At 50.9% G+C, this 20,152-nt stretch overlaps 1 protein-coding gene across 2 annotated transcripts in view; it reads right to left on the reverse strand.

Moving 5' to 3' along the window:
• The window catches only part of FGD5 (FYVE, RhoGEF and PH domain containing 5), a 91,737-nt gene that overhangs the window by 19,883 nt on the left and 51,702 nt on the right, over window positions 1–20,152 (reverse strand). For both annotated transcript variants that reach the window (XM_080914785.1, XM_080914786.1), the window contains exons 4-10: window positions 16,384–16,442; window positions 16,252–16,282; window positions 6,493–6,653; window positions 6,110–6,269; window positions 5,493–5,580; window positions 2,938–2,988; window positions 2,320–2,378 (exon numbers count right to left, since the gene is read on the reverse strand). In XM_080914785.1, the coding sequence (XP_080770911.1) occupies window positions 2,320–2,378; window positions 2,938–2,988; window positions 5,493–5,580; window positions 6,110–6,269; window positions 6,493–6,653; window positions 16,252–16,282; window positions 16,384–16,442 (609 nt within the window). The remainder of the gene's footprint in view (window positions 1–2,319; window positions 2,379–2,937; window positions 2,989–5,492; window positions 5,581–6,109; window positions 6,270–6,492; window positions 6,654–16,251; window positions 16,283–16,383; window positions 16,443–20,152) is intronic.

Below are 20,152 nucleotides of genomic sequence, written 5' to 3' on the forward strand. Positions count from 1 at the left end.
AGTCAGGTGACCAGGGTCATGATATGCCATGACAAGATGGAAGTCCACCTTTGTGGTCTCCTTCCCATGTACCCACAATTCTGGTCTCACAAAGAGGAAAACATCAAATTCCAACACTGGGTATCCAAAGTATACCTGACCACACTCTCTCAAGACCTCCACAGTCATCAAAGTCAGGCAACATCTGAGAAACTGGCTCCGAGTGGAACCTTCAAAGATATAACAACCAAAGGGACTATGAGAACTGTGCCGTTTCCACACTGGCTCTTAACACAACCAGGGCTCCACATTAATAGAAAACACTAACAATGGGAAAACAGTAGAACACGTGGGAACTCTTGGCGCTATCTTAAATTTTTTTTTTGTAACTCAAAAATTGATCTAAAAAATAAAATAGGTTCTGACAGTAGCGCGGTGGGCTCAGGGCTGGGTGGGGTGGTGTTTAAGGACAGTTTCAGTGTGGGAAGATGAAGACATTCTGGAGATGGTTGTGTGACACCTGTATAGTTTGATGGTGGGCTAAGGGCTAGGAGAGGTGGCATACGCCTTTAAACCTAGTGCACGAGAGGCAGAGGCAGGCAGACAGATGTCTGTCTCAGAACAAAACACAACAACAACAGCAACACAACTGGCTTCAGCTGTGGGTGGGCATTTCTGCAAAGACAGCATACACATGGCTGACAGGTGGATGTAAAAGTGTTCAACATCAGTCACTCATCACTGGGAAATACAAACCAGACCCATGAGACACGACCTCCCTCAGAAGAGGGAAAAGGGTGTGGGGAACAGAGACCCCTGTGGGATGCCAGCAAGTTATGCCTTACAGCAATTAGTATGAAGTATCCATCTCTGCAAACCACGAAAACTACTGTATGATCCAGCAATCCTACTGTCTAAAGCAGTCAGAATGGCATCCCATAGCCATCTATGCTCACTCCCATGATTCCTGCAACACTGCTCTCGACAGCAGAGAAACAGAAGCGTAAATGCCTGCCTACAGATACGTAGAAAAGGAAATTCCATCCGTTCACACGATGGGGTATGATCCTGCTTGAAAAAGAGCAAACCCCATCACGTAAACAAGAAAAGGAACTGGAGATCACTATGTTAAGTGAAATGAGCAGGGCACAGAGAGACAAGCGCCCGATCTCCAGAGCAGACTGCAGTGGACAACTGGTCTCACACGAGGTGAGTGCAGAGATCGTTACCAGAGACCAAGGAGTTGGGGATGGGTGGGGAGAGTGTTGCTCCTTGGGAACTAAGGTACAGTTAAGACAAGTAAGTGTAGGAGTGTCTCACCTGAAGAAACTTGCCTGTGTTTCCCACCACAGCATTTGCCTCACCCAAGAGAGCCAGGTATGGCTGCCCCATCTCTCTTATGGGTTCTGTGTATTGTACCTCACCTCTCTCTGAGGAGGGGAGAGATGTTCATGTCAACATAGAGACAGGACTTCCTGAAGCAGGATTTGGGGAACACTAACAGATGCTGGAACAACAGGGTTCTGGCCTCTGAGCATCTTTCTCTTTCAGCTGCTCTGAGGAAGCCTCTCTGTGTGCATAGGATGCCAAGGTGACAGAGTGAGGTCCAAGCCTCTCGGGGAGGTAAGAGGATGAGATGACTGTGACAGTTTGAACCTCCTGGAAGCAGCCCCAGCAGCCAACCTGTGTATTCAAGCCTGTTCCTTCAGCTTCCTACACTAGCTAGCTCTATCCCGTTCCCAGACCTAGTTCTACCAGCCACACTAGGTGACAAAACATAGCAGATGTACCCCAGATCTCCTGTCCCCAGCCTCTGCCCAGGCCCTTTCTTCCTTGTCTTCTCATCTACATGAAACACATGCAAAGCCCTCCACAGCATGTGCTCTCATCACAAGTGATCCTACCTCCTCTAAACCCTAACTTTGGGACACTCCATCCTTTGGCCCTTCGGCTCCTCCTCTCTTGCTAACCATTATCCACAGTTATTCACATCATAGTTGCTGCTCTGCTGAGCTCCAGGCCTGACTTACATCAGCAGTGTCCCTCGACTCCATTTCCTATTCTGTGTGGGTTCTCTGTGTGCCTGCCATAGTACATCTGCTGAGCAATGCCTTGTTGTACACACCACTACCTCTCTCTTCTATACCATTAAAGACATGACTAATGGATTGCCGAGTTCTCCCATTAGGTTAGGACTCAGCCTCAGGCTCATACAAGTGTCAGGCCAGAACCCAAGGCTTAGAGTCCCAGGAGACAGACAGTGGGGTAGCACAGGCAGACGGGAAGAGTGAAGCGGGACTTGGACTCCATCCCAGAGAAGAAGCCAATGGTGGGACTTACCCCCTGTTCCATACTTTCATTGGCTCTGTCTGTCACTTTGGAGATGAGAGTCAGAGCACCTGGAGAGGAAAGACAGACAACAGCTTTATGAGGACTAGGCCGGCTTCCACCGCCCTTACCTCTTCTCTGTGTGTCTCCTCTCTCTCCTGTGTGGTGGGCTATGAAGGTCGGGGCAACACCAGTTTTTCCCACTATAGCAACATGTCATGAACCTAATCCCAACTCTTCCACAACTGCCTCTGTTTCCATGGCTGCTGACTGTACTGCACTGGGTCCACCCTGGTAGGGGCTGAGGCACCAACCCTAAAGGGAGCATGGTGTGGTTAAGGGGGTGGCGAACATCTTAAACAAAGCATCCTTCTTAGATCACACAACTATGTGACCTTCTTCTCTTCCTCTGCTGGTCAGAGTTCCCAGGCTCCAGCAGCTAAGGATGGTACAGGTCATCTCAAGAGGCTTGAGGAGTATCTGGGGGATACCCCAGAGGTGTCATATGCAGAATACACACAGCTGGGCTGCTTTAGGTCTACACTGGACACTGGTGTGTAGACTTGACTGTTGGTGGACAGGAGACAAGACAAGGAGATGTACCTTCCTTCAGGATCTCTCCAGACTTACTCTGAGTGTTGTCGTACTCGGCTGAGTCAGGGCACAGGTTGTTTAAATAATCTGGTGGGAAAAGGGGAGACAACCGTCAGTTCTGCCAGTCAGGCAGTCTCCTGCCTCCACGGTGACTCCACTAGAATGGGGCATCCACCTTTTCAACACATTATCCCACCCCAAGACCTAGACCCTCTTAGCATCCTGGCCACCACAACCAGTCACTAACTCCTCCAACCCCTAGCCATTCATGATCTTCCACGTGCCTGGTATGGCTGTACCTCTCGGGTACAGGCACAAGAAAGTACTTGCTGTGGATTGTAGATTACAGTGTGACTATATTACAGTGGGTCCACATGGTAGGGGCTGAGGCACCAACCCTAAAGGGAGCATGGCGTGGTTAAAGGAGCAGTGGACATCTTAAACAAAGCACCCTTCTTGGGCCACCCAACTCTATGACCTTCTTTTCCTTCTCTGCTGGCCAGAGTCCCCAGGTCCCCACAGCTAAGGACAATAGAGGTCACCTCAGGAGACTTGAGGCATCTCTGGGGGATACCCCACAGGTGTCATATACAGAATACACCCGGCTGGGTTGCTCCATGTCTATATTAGAGGGAGGAGGTATTATCCCCTGACATGGTCTTAAACCTGCTAACTACCTTCTGCGATGCTCCTTAAGGTCTAGCCATACAGGCAGTCTTGCTGCCCCTTGAACATCCCAAGCTTGTTCCTACCATTGGACCCCTTGACATCCTTTCTAGAGCTTTCATTTCTTTGCTCAGATTTTTGTGTCATATCATCTCCTCGGAGAGGTCTTCTCTGCCATATCTAACATCAGCCCCCTTCCCTAGTCCTATAAGCACTTGGTTTCTCTGTAGCATTCTCAACACAGATATATATGCATATATTTTAATATATTGCATATTTAGATATAAAATCATTGGTACTGGAGATAGACCCAGGGCCTGGCATATGCTAAGCCCATACCTTGTCATAGCGTTCTGTCTTCTCCATCTGAACTGTTGTTTGCTGCCACTGCCAGCACCCAGCGGAGGGTTGGTACATAGGCAGGGCACAGTGGCTGCTTTATCAACTGAATGAACAGATTCTCCAAACCTCAAACCCAGCACAGTTTTCTTGTGACCCATGAAACTTCATGTGCCCTGCCCCACAGGGGTGTCAGAAAGACACCCCTGGGAGTCTGAGAAACAGGATAGGGACTGATTCTATGTGGGAGGCTGTACACAGTGAGTGGAGCTCAGCACAGAGGTGGGGGAATCTACAAGGCAGAGATGGAGGGCCTGGGCCTGGGTCCTGGGAGCTCACTGGTGGTTTGAATGAGAAAGCCCTACCCCCATAGGCTTGCATGTTTGGGTGCTTGGTCACCAGGGAGTGGCATTATTTTAGAAGGATTAAAAGGATTCTGAAGTGTGACCTTGTTGGTGAAAGCGTGTTATTGGAGGTGGACTTTGATGGTAAGCCCTGCCTCCCTGCCTGCCTGCCTGCCTGCCTGCCTGCCTGCCTGCTGCCTGCTGCCTGCTGCCTGCTGCCTGCTGCCTGCTGCCTGCTGCCTGCTGCCTGCTGTCTGCCTGCCTGCCTGCCTGCCTGCCTGCCTGTCTGCTGCCTGCTGCCTGCTGTCTGCCTGCCTGCCTGCCTGCCTGCCTGCCTGCCTGCCTGCCTGCCTGCCGCCTGCTGCCTGCCTGCCTGCCTGCCTGTCTGCTGCCTGCTGCCTGCTGTCTGCCTGCCTGCCTGCCTGCCTGCCTGCTGCCTGCTGTCTGCCTGCCTGCCTGCCTGTCTGCTGCCTGCTGCCTGCTGCCTGCTGCCTGCCTGCCTGCCTGCCTGCTGCCTGCTGCCTGCTGTCTGCCTGCCTGCCTGTCTGCCTGCCTGCCTGCCTGCCTGCCTGCCTGCCTGCCTGCCTGCCTGGCTGGCTGCTGCCTGCCTGCTGTCTGCCTGCCTGCCTGCCTGCCTGCCTGCCTGCTGCCTGCTGCCTGCTGTCTGCCTGCCTGCCTGCCTGTCTGCTGCCTGCTGCCTGCCTGCTGTCTGCCTGCCTGCCTGCCTGCCTGCTGCCTGCTGCCTGCTGCCTGCTGCCTGCTGCCTGCTGCCTGCTGCCTGCTGCCTGCTGTCTGCCTGCCTGCCTGCCTGCCTGCCTGCCTGCTGCCTGCCTGCCTGCCTGCAGATCAATGACTAGCTCTGAGCTACTTCAGCACCATGTCCACCATACTTCCTGCCACGATGATAATGGACTAAGCCTCTGAAACTGTAAACCAGCCCCTAATTAAATCTTTGTCTTATAAGAGCTGCCTTGGCCATGGTGTCCCTTCATAGCAATAGAACAGTGAAGAAGACAGTCAGCTGATTTAGAAAATGAATAGTGAGGGTGTCACTAGGTTTCTGGGTTTGGGAACAGGGGGAGCCACTGAAGCAAGTTTCCAAAGTGCCAGTGTATTTGAATCTGTGGGGCCCTGAGGATCTGGAGCAGTGCCATCTTCTCCACACCTGCTCACACACACACGAAGTGAAGCCCTTATTCCCACATTACCCCACCTCAGTCCACCTGGACCCTAGTGGCTCACCGGTGAGCAGCACTTGGTACTGGAAGAGGCGCTGGACTACGCGCAGCATCCGATGCTTCATGCTCTGGCCGCCTCCTTGTGAGCTCTGCTGCTTTGGAGAGGGGAGGGGAGATGCCATCAGAGACGTCACCATCCACAGGCCCCCTTCATCCTGCTTTCTGACCAGCTGCAATCTCCCACATTGTCAGTTCCAGACTGTCTTCCACCAGGAAGCCCTCTCGGGTCATCCCTCCAGGTTCATGGTCATACTCAGTAATTCACTTCTCTGAGGTCCTAGTGTGACTGGCATTAGTAACAGAGGGAAGCTCCCCTTTGCCCTCCCATGAGCTAGGCTTCCAGTTTGTGGCCAGTGCTGACTATTTCCTTGGTTATCCTCTGAGTGGGCCCTTGCTTGGTTGATAGTGATGGGACAGTCCTGTAGCCACCCACTGCCCAGCAGGGTCATTCTGTTCAGGCTTCTATTGGGTGGGCATTCTAGCTCCCTCTGGGTCTTCCCACCTACGGCCTCACTCATTCCTCCTGTATGTCTCATTTATTTCTCTTAAGTCTCTCCATGTCCCCAATGCCCAGGACCTAATACATCCTTACAGCAGGGTCTCAAAAGACCCGGGACCCACCTCAAATTCCCGGACGGTGGAGGCCAGCCGGGGCGAGAGCAGGCAGCTCTCAGCGAGCAGCCCCAGGTACCTGTCAAATTGCAGGATGTGTGCGGCATGATGCTCAAACTCCTGTTCATGGGCCAGGAAGATGTCGGCCACCTGCTGCTGGCCCTCCCCACTGTTAGGGAGAGGACAGGCAGTAAGAAGTCAGCCTTGGAACAAGCAAAGGGTAAGAGGAGGGGTTCTAAAGGCTGTTTCACTTGGGGTACACACAACTTACCACCTGTTGCTGGGCTCCCTGTTTGTCACCCGGAGACAGCATTTTGTATTTGTCGAGGTTTTTGTCTGTCCCCCCCACCCCTAGGTGGCATAAGTGGGGTGTGGGACCCCAGGCTGCTCACCAATCCCCCAGCCTCTGCTCCAGGCTCTCCAGGATGCCCTGGTGAAGGTCACAGATAGCTGGGAGCTCCCGTAGGCCCTGCCGCAGCTCCTCCTGGGCCAGTGGCTCTCTGCCCTCTCGCTCTATGTTCTCCAAGGCCCTCAGGACGGCTCCATGGAAATCCTGCAACCCCAGAGGCCTGTTACGTACGGAGGGTCCTTGAGGCTCCAGATCCCTGACCTGTACAGAGGCAGCTGCAAGAGCTGAGGCCAGTGTCATTGGCTCCACACTGTCGCCTGTGGACCAGGAAGGCCAGCTTGTACCCACCCACTTGCTACAGGGTTGTCTTTGCAATTGTTCACACAGAGCAGTGCCATGCTGTGGTAATTTGGCTGATGCCCTTCTTTTACAAGACAAGACAGGGAACAGTCAGCGATTCCTTCTCGAAGGAAATGCAAAGTTCTTGCTACTGCTTAGCTTTAGATGGCTGAAGTACCAACACATGCAATGACGGGGAACCCTGACAGCATATGCCAGGACAAAGAAACCAACCACAAGACTGTAGCTTAAGATTCCACTTAAATTAAATGCCCAGAGCAGGTACATTTATAGAAAACACAAACTAGATGTCTGAGCACCAATGCCAATACCCTGGTAACCTCTATCATTGTCAGGGACAGAAAGTTTTTTGGAATGGTGGAAGTTGTGTTTGTCTGTCTGTCTTGCACACATACATGAGCTCTATTGTTAAAATTAATTCACTAAGGAAAGGCAAGTTACAAGAATATTTTTGAAAGCAAACAATTTTCTGAGTTGCAAACAATTTTGAGTCTCCTGGGGTATGGGGGCCAAATTGGAATATCATACTTTTTTTTATTTGTTGCCTTTTTTCTAAACTCTCCAAGGGTCACCTACTGCCTCAGAGATCAGGGTCATGGAGGAAGAGCAGCGTGAACACACGGAAAGCAATAACACCTGCTCAGGTCCAGGCCTTCTCCACGGGTCTCCCCATGGTTCCTGCTTCATCCTTTGCCAACCATGGAGAGAGCAATCTCAATTCCTTGTTGAGTTAAAATGTGTGCCCCCTAAAACTCCCAAGATGTCCGTGATCTCATTATGCCTCAAGGAGACAGCAAGACCCAAAAGATAGAAGGTGGGTCTTCTTTGCTCAGTTAAAAACATATGTTCTAGCAGGGCACAGTGGGGTACACGTTAGGAGGGTGAGTCAGGAGATCATGAGTTCAAGTACAGCTTCAGCAACATAGCAAGATCATGTCTTGAAATAACCACGATGAAAAAATAATAATAATTTCCTAATCGTGTCCACGGGCAGGGAGGCAAGGTAAGTAGGAGATAGTCTGGGCTAACCTTTAGTCCTCAGAATTTCCCATTGCCACTCAACTTCACTAGAGCATCCTTCCTTAACTTTCTTCCCGGTGCCTGCCCACCTGAGTCACCAGGGCTCTGAGTCCCTTTGAGTGCTGACACATGACAGGAGGAGACTTCCTAGATGGCTCAATGTCTCCACACCCTCCTTAGGTTTGTCCCTGCTCCTCAGAAAGTCTTCTCTGACATCATTCCTCTAGGCCACAGGGAGGCCACTTTCCTTCCTAGGGTTCTGTAGTCAGAAAAACCTGGAGCTACTTCAACTCAGCTGTGTGACCCAGGGAAAGTCACACACCTTCTCTGAGAGGCAATGTCTGGGCCTGTTTTCTGATATCTCTTATGGATATATAATGTGAAGGGTTGGCACATAGCAGTCACTGACTCTGTCATGCCTGTCACCTTGGACACTGACTTGGCTCATGGAGGAGGGGGAACTGGCTGGGGGAATACATAGGGGATGGGGCTGGGGAGACAGACCTGTTAAGTAAACTCATAAATGTCTTGATATCAAGGCAGACCCTGAGTTTGCCTTGAACACCCTGAGACGGTCACCTGAGGGGTTAGCCCTGTCCAGGAGGTTACAGATACATCATTGCAGTTCACACCATCTGGGAGAGGGGAGAGTTCTCAGTTGCGGACCCACAAATCCTGAATCACATCTCCCTTTATGGCCTCAGCCAAAACCGCTACTCTGCCCAGGATACACAAACCCTGCCTCACCCATGTCTTCCCTGGGGAGACCAAACCACTTCCCCAACTATGTCTGCTGCCCACCGTCCTTGGGCCTTCTTCTGGAGGCCTTCAGCTCACATAACGTCTGTTCTGCTTGCATGGTCACTGCAGAGCCCCATCCTCCTAACTCCCAGGGCTCAGTCCAGCCTCCCACCATATAGCTTGTCACTAAGGGCACACAGTCTGTGGCCTTGCCCAGCACCTCTTCCTGGAGTCACCAGCAGCTTCCCAGATGCTCAGGATGAAGCCTCATATGGCGTGAGGCTCTCTACCTTCCCTTTTCCGGCTGGCCTTGGCTTTTCCATTTTCCCCTCTCATAATGTCCTCCACCCTGGTAGGAACATTTCTCAGTTCCCAATACGCTCACCCCAGCTGACTTTAGGGTCTGTGAACATGCTGATCACTATAGGAGTGAGCCTTAATTCCCTGGTAACTGGATACACCTTTCCCCCGAGACTCCTCCTACACCTGGAAAGCCGGGCTGGATACTTTACAAGTGTCCCGCCCTGTGTTCATGGCGTTTTCTCTCTGGACACCCACACTCTGAGAGAGCGCACGGGACAAATGCCCAGCCAGAGACAGACACTCAAAACTGCACTGACCTCAGAGGGCTCAAGTAACACAGCACACAAAGAGAGACTGGAGCAAAGGTCACAACTGAGCCAAAGGCAAATGGCACAGTTCCCAGCTCATGGTGGCCTAGTGCTAGGCTGTAACACAAGTCCCGATCCATCTAAGAAAGCCAGAGAAATGCATCTTCCCACCACAGAACCAGGAAACCAGCAGCAGCAGGAGTCTGGGGAACCACAAACGTGAGAAAGCCAGACAATACTATGCTGTGAAGGAGGGCCCATGTTAGAAAGAATTCTAAAAACCTGCTGGAATGGGTCAACAAATGCATGGGGTGGGGGACTGCTAGTCAGGAAGGTACCAGGGACAATGAGAAACGTGAGACAGTAGAGAGGAAGGTCTAGCCACCTGGCCTTGGAAACTCTTCTGCCCATCACTGTGGCTTTGGAGCAGAATGGGAGAAAGGAGGTAGCTGTGAAGAATCTGTGGCCCAGAAGTCATCTACTAAGCTATGGGGATGAGGATATAGGGAGCCCATGTGTCCTTGGGGTGCAGGGCAGGAGGTGAGCATTGTCGAAAGCACACTAAACATTGTAAAAACAATGCTTGCAACAAGTTCATATTTTAAGTCTTAATGATGTTTATTTTCCTATGAACAAATGGTTGGTAGTGGGCTCTTTCCCAGTGTCCTAGTTACCTCGAGCAGAGAAGAGTCAATCAAATTGTCAGCCGGCCAAGCACCAAGCTGCCCAGAGACCCCATGAGGGAGTCACGAGATGATCATGGCTACAGAAGTGGAGCTCCTGTACATGCAGCCACAGTCTTGAGTTGTATATTAAAATTTACCAAGGGCTTTTCCCAGGGACAAGTCTCAGGGATACTCTCAGAGCCTGAACCATTTCCTAGGATGCCAGAGATTGAGAACCTCCCCTGTTGCGGCTGGTGTAAAAGGGACAGTGTTGAGCGACAAAGATCTATTTACATGAAGGTCTGCTGTGGTTGGTGCAAACACCTCTCTGGCTATAGAAACGGACTGCCCAGGTCACTGGAGAGCCGCTAGAAATGCACATGAAAGGCAGAGAGAGGCAGTGTCCGGCCGGCAGTGCCACCCACAGCCACAGAAGAGTGGGCAGTGAGGCTGAGCCCAAGAAATGGTGGTGCTCTGAGGGTTCCCTTGGCGTTGGGTTTCAAGAGCGGCAGAAGAGATAGAGACACAGATCTGGTGGCAGAGCCTGGAGCTGCACATCACCTGTAAGAGTGTCCGCAGAGCAGCAGTGTGAAGGGGCAGTGGGAGTGACCAACCACAGTGGTGGCAGCAGCAGGATTGTTGACCTTAACAATGAAGGGTCTTAGATACACTGCAGTTATTACACCAGCCACTGACAAGAGCGGGAAGGGGCGGGGGAATTCCGTGCCTCTGGGCCCAGGAGGTAGAACCAAAGCTGCTGCTGACACTGGTGAGAATTCCCCAGTGTGTCAGGTTACACATCAGCTATGCACTGCTCCCTGTCCCCAAAGACAAGCTGCCACCTCTGCGGTCTCTCTCTGAGGGCCAAGAACAGAGAGCAATTGTGACCTCTCGGTTCTTACAGAGTTGAGTTCTCTCCCTGCCCACAGCATCTGCATGTAAGATCTATCTCTTTCTACTGCCCAGATCCAAGACAGCCTGTGTTATATCTAAACCTATCAGTGCCTCATTAGCTTTTAGTGCACAGGCTGGATTTTTAGAACTCACTTCCCACCACACACACCTTAAACTCACAAGAGTCAAAACTCCCTTGTCCTATGAGATTAACGGCTTCCCTCCCTGCTGATGCTGCCCATGGTACAACGTGACAACTCTCCTGTACCCTCGGAAATGAAGACCTGAAGGACCTGTCTCTCTTCCTTCAGGTTGCTGACCACACTCTATGTGATGGCCGTCTCTCCTAATGTTCTTCCACCTCAGGGCCTTGTCATGGATGCCTGTGGCAGAGACCCTCTAACTCTCCCGAGGCACATTTTTATCTCACCTGCCTTTTTATCCGCCCCCATCCCTCCCTTTCTTTCTTCTTCTTTTTCTAAAGATTCCTGTTTATTGTATATGTAGGAATGCTTGTAGTCGGTATAGCATGCTTATGCAGTGCCAGAAAGGCCAGAAGAGGGCATAGAGCCCCCAGGACCTAGAATTGCAGACAGTTGTGAACAGCAGTGTGGTGCTGGGAATTGAACCCCAGGTTTCTCTGCAAGAGCAACGGGTGCTCTTAACCACAGGTCAATCTCTTCAGTCTGAAACCTGCTATTTTCTGTAAGAGACAACACCCACTTCCACTGCCTAGGTCTATACCAGAGATCTGGCCTGAGGCAGGAGAGTAGCACTGGGGGGAGGGGATCCATCTGCTTCTGCTGTCCACACTGACTGCTGCCAAAGTATTACCCGGAAGGAAGCTGCCCTCACCTACTCAGATTCTAACTGTGTAGAGCAGAAGACCCGCCCCCCCCACACACACCTAGCTGACTGGGAATAGGAAGGGCTCTTCTGGGGACCTATTGTCCCCTCCTCAGCTGAGCTCCATAAGGGACACAAGTTTTGATCACCAACTCCTATTGGCTCTGGCTTCCCCTGAGCACTGGTAAACAACAGGAAGAAGCTGTCCAGTGGTACCCTAGGCTTCTGCAAGGGAACCGGCTCCTGCTGGGAGTCAGACACTTGTTTTTCTCCTTTCTTTTCTTTCTGCCTGAAAGATACTTGAAGTGGGAGTTGGATGGGATCTGGGTATGAGGTTAGGGGTACAGCATCTCTCCACTTTCATGAGGAACCTATGAAATGCATGCAGCTTCCGAGCTGTGGAGGAACCTCCAGCATTAACTGAGAGCTCCTCCTCCTGGATTTACTCCACATGAGGATAACCTCTAAGTCATTTAAGCTGCCATATTTGAAGTTCTGTTATTAGAAAGCAAACACAGTTCCTAAGAGACACAAAATCGTTTGGAAAAGGCGTCTATGGAGAGTTATGTTTTCCAAACATGACCACAGCAATATCTCCAACAGGATATTTATGCAACGTGTGCTTGATAATCCTCGTGCTGAGCGGGTACAGATTATATCCCTTGCCCTTGAACTTGGGTGGACCTCTGTAACTGTCTCCACGAGTGGAGTATGACCGAAGTGACGCTACGTGACTTCCAAGCCTTGGCCATAAAAATGGCACGCACTTCCTCTGGGCTTTCTCTTGGGACAATCACTCTTGGCATCCATCCACTGGCTGGGAGGAAGCTCAGTCTCACCCATTTGGATACCACAAGGAGAGGGCATAGGCAAGTTTGTTGGCCAAAGGCCCAGCTGAGGCCCCAGACAGTAGCTACCATCTAGATGTGTATGAGAAGACACCTATAGGAGACTCCAAATCCCAGCCATCAAGTTACTGCTGGTCTTTGAATCTTCTGGGTTAGGACCCAGATGTTGCTGAGTAGAGATTAGTTCTTCACCGAGCCTTGTGAAAATCTCTGGGACAGAGGGTCTGAAAACAAGATGTCATGGGGGCTTCACTGAGGCCTGTGGGAAAGGTGGCATGGGAACTTCACTAAGGGTCTGTGAGCATAGTAGCATGCTACTCCATCTCACTGAGTCCTGGACATGCCTGTTCCCTAGTGACCCCTGGGCTGGGACCTGAGTGAAGAAAAGACACTGGCGATCAAGCAGGGGAACTTACGAACCAATGGAAGAGCAGACACAGGCTGCAGGATTCCCCACAGCACTTTAGGGGCAGTCAGAAGGCACCCAGGAAAGATGGGGCACAGAATGTAGAAGGAGGTGCCAAGGGGTGCCTGGGCTGGACACCAGTTCTTCTGGGTTCCAGGACTTCTCTCAGGGGACCGGACAGCAGCCACTTTCCTATTTTCTCTCCACTGGCAGTCTGAAGAGCCCTTGTCCAAAGGGGGGACCCCCTGGGAGGAACTATCAGCTTCTACTAGGGGAAAATTCCTTAAAAATGAGTAAACAGAAACAAAGGTGACCGAGACCAGCACTGTTCAAAACACCAACTCACCACACAAGAGGAAAACCAGAGGCATTACCGGGGTTTTGCAACCTGCTCATCTTGGTTTTGGGTCCTTCCCCAAACCCCACTTTGGCCTTCTGGCTCTTCAAAACAGCTATAGTTAACCACATGGGTAATACACCATCCAACCCCCAAGTCATATATCTTTAGGCTCCATGCACGCGCTCAGGCTGACTGCCCCTGCCTTCTGCACCTGGTAGAATCCCTCCCTCCAAGTCCACATTCAAGGCACCTCTTATCTCCTATAAGCCTTCCTGGATTCCAAAGTGAAAAGCCTTTTCTCAGCAAGCCCCTGTAGACTCTGCACAAAAATACAGCTGTGTAAAATCTATTTATGCAGAGAGACATAAGTAAGGTGTCTTCCCACATCAATCCTCTCCTTTAACAAAAATGACATTTGCCAGGCTGGGGAAATGGCTGATGGCTGAAATGTTATGGCACAGCCTGAAGACTAGAATTTAGATCCCTGGAACCCGCATTAAAGCTGAGCAGCTGCTATGGTCACCTGCAATCCCCAAACTTGAGAAGCAGAAGACAAGGGATCCCTGGGGTGAATGAGCTAGCAAGAATAGCCAGAATTGGTAAGCATGGGGTCCAGCGAGAGAGACTCTCTCAATAAATAAAAGATGGAAAATGACTGAACTTTAGGCCTACATACATGCACATGCACACACACATGCAAGCATGTGTACATATGTATAGGTCTCTCTCTCACACACACACACCAAATTGAGACCTACTCAAGAGCAAATTTGGGGACTTTTTCATCTTTGGGGCTCCAAGGCCTATTTCAGTAACAATGGCAACCAGTCTATAATATTTCAGAGTGAATGGGGGAGGGGAAAGAATGAGGAGTGGATATTTTGGGAGAATGGATGGAATGACAGATTCATTGGCAGATGAATGGGGAAGGGAGGGAAGGATGGATGAATGCGTGGGTAAATGGATAAAGGAAGAGATGAATGGGTGGATGGGGAAAGAAGGGAAGGGTGGATGGATGGGCAGACGGGTGGATGGATGGATGAAAGGAAGGATGGATTGGTGAGTCGATGGCAGAGGTAGAGGGATGGAGTAGTAAGCTGATGGTTAGATGGCTGATAGAGTACTGGGTGAACAGTGGTGAATGGCCATGTGGGTGGGGCACTTGGTGCCATGGAGATGAGAGGGAGATGAGTGGCCAAAGTCAACTGGCTGGGCAGGACACTGATGGATGTGCAGGGGGGTGGGAGCTTTGATGATGGGGACCCTGGAAGGACAGAAGAGCATCTTTGTCAGGGGCCAGCAAAACAAAGGTCTGGGCTTTGTGGACTACAAGTGCCTTTAAAGGCTCATGCTTTTCTCTGTCTCTCTTCACAGGATCCAAACATGCAAAAACAATTCTCAATCAAGAGACTTCCAAGTCCTCAAGTAGCAGGAATCAACCTGGATGATCTGACTTAGCATCGGCCCCCACGTTAGCTCTGTTGACCAAATTCAAAGCCTGCAAACCAGAAGCCTCTTCCCCTTCTATAGCACAATGAATTCAGGGACCTTTCCAGAAAGATAGAGAGTGTAAGGAGAACTTGCCAACCTCAGCAAGCAGGATGAGCCCCTAGTGCTGCATCCTGAAGTCTGTGGTCTACCTGAAGACCAGTATCCCTGGCTTGGAGTAATGTGGTGAGGTTTCTGCCACCTCAGTCCACACTGCTCCGATGTGATAAATGCTCAGCAGAACTATTCCAGAAAACAGCTTCTGAACTGTGATTTGCAGGCTTGCAGCCCAGAACGGCACTGTGGATTGCCAGCGGCTTTAGCCTCTCTCCACCTGGCAGGAAGCACTACAACTCACACAACTGTCTCATAAAACAAACACCCCCAGCCTGTCTGAAGCTGCCAGGAAGGAGCAAGTGAAGGAACAGAATTCAGGGCTCCATCCTTCTCTGCCTTGTTGAGTTACCTTTTAGGAGCGAGGAAGGAAGGACTGGGATACTTAAGTCTTGAGGAATTTCAGTTTTAATAACACAGAAAACCGGAATCCCAAACAGCTGCCCATGCTAAATCAGAAGGCTGTTGTTCTGTTCTCTACTCAGAGAAAGGGCCTCTCTCTGCTGCCATGGGGACAGCACAGAAGCATTTAACTGGCTCACCCAGAGGCCTGGCTTCCTGCAGGACACCGGGAGATGGTGCTCTGCAGAATGGATCATACATGAGAAGAATGGTATGCGTGTTAGGAAACCCATCTCTGCCTTGACTCCATCGCTATGTGACCTGTGCCTAGTCACTTCCTCTGAGCGTACACATCACTACCTGCTAAATGTCTACAGTGGCCACGGGTGGCTCTGACATTGTATGAGCTGAACAGATCAAGTCAGGAATTCAAGAACCCAGGCAGAACTTCGGTGGGGCTATGATTCCTCAGACACTGGGAGAACTGTCTCAGGACCTAAAGACCCTGTTCTCTCATCTTTGCTGTGTGCAACCTTCCCTGGGACGTGCCCTGAACCTAAGGCATCTCCTCAGGGAAGCCTGCCCAAGTTCTCCATAACTATGGGCATTTCTCTGTAGCCTCAATGATTTCTTCTTGCATTTGTCGATGGAGAGCTCCTAGAGAGGAGACAAGAGTGGCTGAGAAAACAAACCCCTCGATCCCCTGAATAACTGTCATTGTGCAGGCCCATCATGATCCATATAAGGACCCAAATATAAGACACATGTATGGAGTTTGGGCACAGTGGTGGCATGCTCACTCACCTGGCATGCTGTGAGCCATAGATTCCACCCTCAGCACCACAGAAACACACACACACACACACACACAATGCCCTCAGTATCCCCACCTATCCTCAAACTCCCTTCAAGAGCCCTCTGCCAGAGTTCCCACCCCACCCAGGCAGGGAGGCAGCCTGCCCAGTACATCCATCAATAGACCAAGCTTCCCTGAAAAGCCTGGCCCAGAGCCTGATCCACCAAGCCTGTAAATGCAGTCATCCCTGACTGCTCCCTGATTTCTGCCTCTCAGAGTCCAGCCCTGTAAAGGGACAATTAGTTAGAGACAATCAAAATGATGAACTCACCAGGCTTAAGTGCTGCAGCATCTGCACGTATCTGTGGGAGGGAAGAAGCATGGGTCTGCATTAACTGCATCCTGGGCAAGTTAGGAGGGCAGGGCATAGGGTGTAAGCCGTGGGTAGCTGCTGGGCACTCACGCTTTCTCTGAAGACAGCAGCTCCTGAGCAATGACAAGGGCTCTAGACTGTCCTTCACCCTGTGGGGGGGAGGGAGGAAACAGAGATAAGCAGGGATGGTAGCTGAAAAGACAACCCTGAAAGCGACCTTGCTATCAGAGGTGGGTCTGAGTGTTTGTCACAACCGGGTGACCACCAGCAATGAATCTTGGTTTTCTCATCTATGCATGTGGACATGAATGACAAGTACCTACCCAGAATGCTGCAGAACAAATGCCCTGCACAGTGCCTGGCAGTGCTCGGTAAATGCCCCTATGGTGGTGGCACAAGTTTGGCTCCAGCTCCTTGTCCCACCAGTCCTGACCACCTGCTGTCTCTGTAGGAGGGCATCCTCTGGAGTGTCTTTCTGAAAGCAAGCCTTAATTTCCCCTGTGCAGACAGAGGAACCTATAGATCTTAAACCTTGTGTGCTTCTAACCCTATGGGGCCCCTATTGGCTCAGCATGTGAGAAACTGGGGGGCTGCCTACAGCGGGCACAGTGTATGGTCAACACACAGCTCTAGAATTAAGCTGCTTCCGTCCTCTCACTCTCACTCACTGAACAAGACATTCATTTTCTTTGGGCACTAATTTCTTCTCTGTAAAATGCTCACAGCAGTGCAAGGATCTGACCCATGCACACTGTGGGGAGTCCACGAGCCTCAGTCTTTCAACCAGAATATAGAGAAAAATGCAACAAACCCCTTTGCTTATCCTTATAATGATACTCTCCTGACTCAGAGTCTTAGCACACACTCTTTCCTCTTCTCATCCCACTTTCCAACTCTTTCAGGATTCTGTTCAGTGGTCACACCCTGGAGTAGCCTCTACAAGCATCTGCATTGTTTACTTTTCTTGTTTCTGTCACAGAACACCTAACAGAGGTAACTTAAGAAGGAAGGGCTTACAGTTCAGGTCATCAGTCCATCACTGGGGGGGGGGGGGGGGGGGAGACATGGCAGCTGGTGACATGGTTACCAGCTGGTTACACATCCATGGTCAAGAAGCAGAGAGAGGTGGGTACTAGAGTTCAGCTCACTTCCTCCTTCTTATTCCATCTCAATATGTCAGACAATAGGATAATGACTCCTGTAGCTAGGAAGACCTACCCTACTCAACTTCCCAACTTGGCCCAACTTAGAAACTCCCTCAGAGAAGTTTGTTTCTAGGTGAATCTAGGTCCTGTTGAGTTTTCAGGATTAACCATCACAGCTCTAACCCAGAGAATGGCAGAAGTCATTCTCAGCTCTTGGGTTACAGCATTGGTTTTTACTAAAGGTGCTTTCCTATGTGTCTTAGGATAATCAACAGCAGGCCCGGCTCCTGACTGCAGGATGACAGCATATCCTAAAATACCTTCAGACACTGCCAGGCAGACGTCCCATGCTGATAAAAGCAGATACAGTGTCTGTCATGGATTAGGTGCCAAATAAACACAACCTTCCCCCAGCTGCTGGTCCCTAATGACTTCCCGGAAGTTTAAATCCCTGTGGCCATCATACCGGGGCAGAGGCTGGCCTAGCTCAGTCTCCCTTCTGTAGCACACTGTAGTCTCCAACTGGAGTGGGAGACAGGAGAGGGCACAGAGGCCAGGGTAAGCCTCTGGTCCTTGCTAGCCTCTTCCCTCCCAAGGGAACCAGATCAACTCACATCCCATCTCCATCTGCAGGACCAGTCTGCATCCTCTCAAGACAGAGGCTCTAACAGAATCCAGCAGGTGGGAAAACCTTACAAGGGAAGATGCATCTGTCCAGGGCAGGTTGGCAGCATAGGGAATACATGGCAAAGCGTCCACAGAGAGAGGTAGGCAGAAGACCTAAAGCTGTCTGTCCCCTAATAAAATAAGGACAGGAGCCAAACTGGTCTCAGTCTCTGTCAGGCCAGCAATTCACCTGTTAGTGGAGAGTCTCTGCTCAGGTGGCAGAAGATCTGGGCCAAACTGCTAAGCACAAGTCTGACCTATGCATACTTGCTAGTTCTCTGAATCTAGCTACTTCAATTATCTCTTTTTTTCAGATGTAGAAACTGAGGCACAGATAAACCCCACCCTTTGCACAGCCAAGATTCCACCCTAGGTCAAGCTCCAATGTCAAAACACCAACAAAGAGACAGCATGGCTAAGCACACACCTTCCCCTGGCACCCAGACTGAATCTAATAAGTGCACCTTAAGTCCTGGATGCTGTTAACTGAGCACATATTTAAGCTAGTTGTGCTGGCAAGTACCTTCCTCTAGTCCTAGTTGGAGGAAGAGGATCTCTTGAGCTCAGGAGTTTGGGGCCAGCTTGGGAAACATAGAAAGCCCATTTTCAAACAAAAGTAAACACACACACACACACACACACACACACACACACACACACACACACACATACACGGGCGTGCTTTTAATGTCCTGATAAGTCCATCATTGTAAAGTCAAAATATCCCAGGTCAGCCCACTGCACCACACCCAGTGAAGTGCACATGCATATACTAGTTTTAGGTGAGAGTGTTTCTGTGTGGCACCTGGCTGGTCAGACACTCCGGGACTGGCTAGGCTGGTCCCTTAGACTCAGCTCCTTCTCCTCCCTGACCCTCAGGACAACCACCACAGAGCTGGGAAGAGGCTAGTGCCTGATTCTTCCCCAAGGCACAGTGACCATGTGACTGACTGGTCACATGCCTTGGCTGCCTCACCTGGGCACCCCTCATGGTGATGGATGAGAGAGGTTGCTCTCTTCCCAGACCTTTGAAGTTGTCGTCATCACCATTGTTAGGATTTCAGAGGGTCGGGGACAGGCTTTTGAAGGTCCCTGGCGTGGACAGCACTGCACGTCCGATCCGCCAGATGGGCAGACTCGGGGTGGGACACACAGGCCACTGTACTTCAGCAGAATGATGGATGTGTCTTCACTAGGAGGCCTGTCAGGCTTGGTGCCCCAGGTTCTCCAGAAGCTGCTTCTGGGTGGGGCCCAACTAGGCCATTTAACAGATGTTTACTTAGCCAGGAAGTGAACTTGGAGGCTGAAGGCAGTGTCCAGAGACCTGCTTCTGGGAACAGGGCTCCTCCCAGGAGCCTGGGGTTGGGGCGCAAGGGCCTACACATGGTATCGCCCAGACCCAGGTTGTGAGTGTTGATATCAATCAGCCGCCTGCCCCTCTCCAGGGCTGTCTCCAGGGATAGCCAGTCCTGCCCCTCCTCAGTGCTCTCCAGACCAGTCAGGTGTTTTTAAGCTCAGCTACTCAGGGCCAGTCCTTCCTCAAGGGAATCCCATTAAACAGCAGGATTAAGGAACAGTCTAGAGTACTGGCTCTGTCTCTGTGCCTTAGTTTCCCCAGATGTCAGAGAAGGGAGCTCTAAGAGCCCTGGATGGGATCCTCCTTTTCCTAAGCATCAGTGGGAATCTGGAAGTCTCCATGAAGGTGGTTGGGACTGCACTGGCAATGAGTAAGAAGAGAGGGGACCAGGAGGTCCAACTCATCTTCTCCTCCGTCAGACCCAGCTGGGACTTAAAAAGAAATAAATCCAGCCACGCTTCTCCACGCTTCTCCTCACGTGACTCACAGAACAGACAGAGTGGTCTTTTATGCCAGCATGTAGAGAACTTTGCTATTTTTAAGCAAATTACAAGATTTTTTTAAAAATATGGTTTGATGTACTTGAGGGTGGCATTGAACTTCTGATCTCCTTGTTTCCACCTCTCCAGGGCTCGGACCATAGGCGTGTGCCACCACAACTGGCTTATATGGTATGAAGAATCACCCTTAG

Source organism: Micromys minutus (genome assembly GCF_963924665.1).
Source record: "Micromys minutus genome assembly, chromosome: 3".
Lineage (NCBI taxonomy): Eukaryota > Metazoa > Chordata > Mammalia > Rodentia > Muridae > Micromys > Micromys minutus.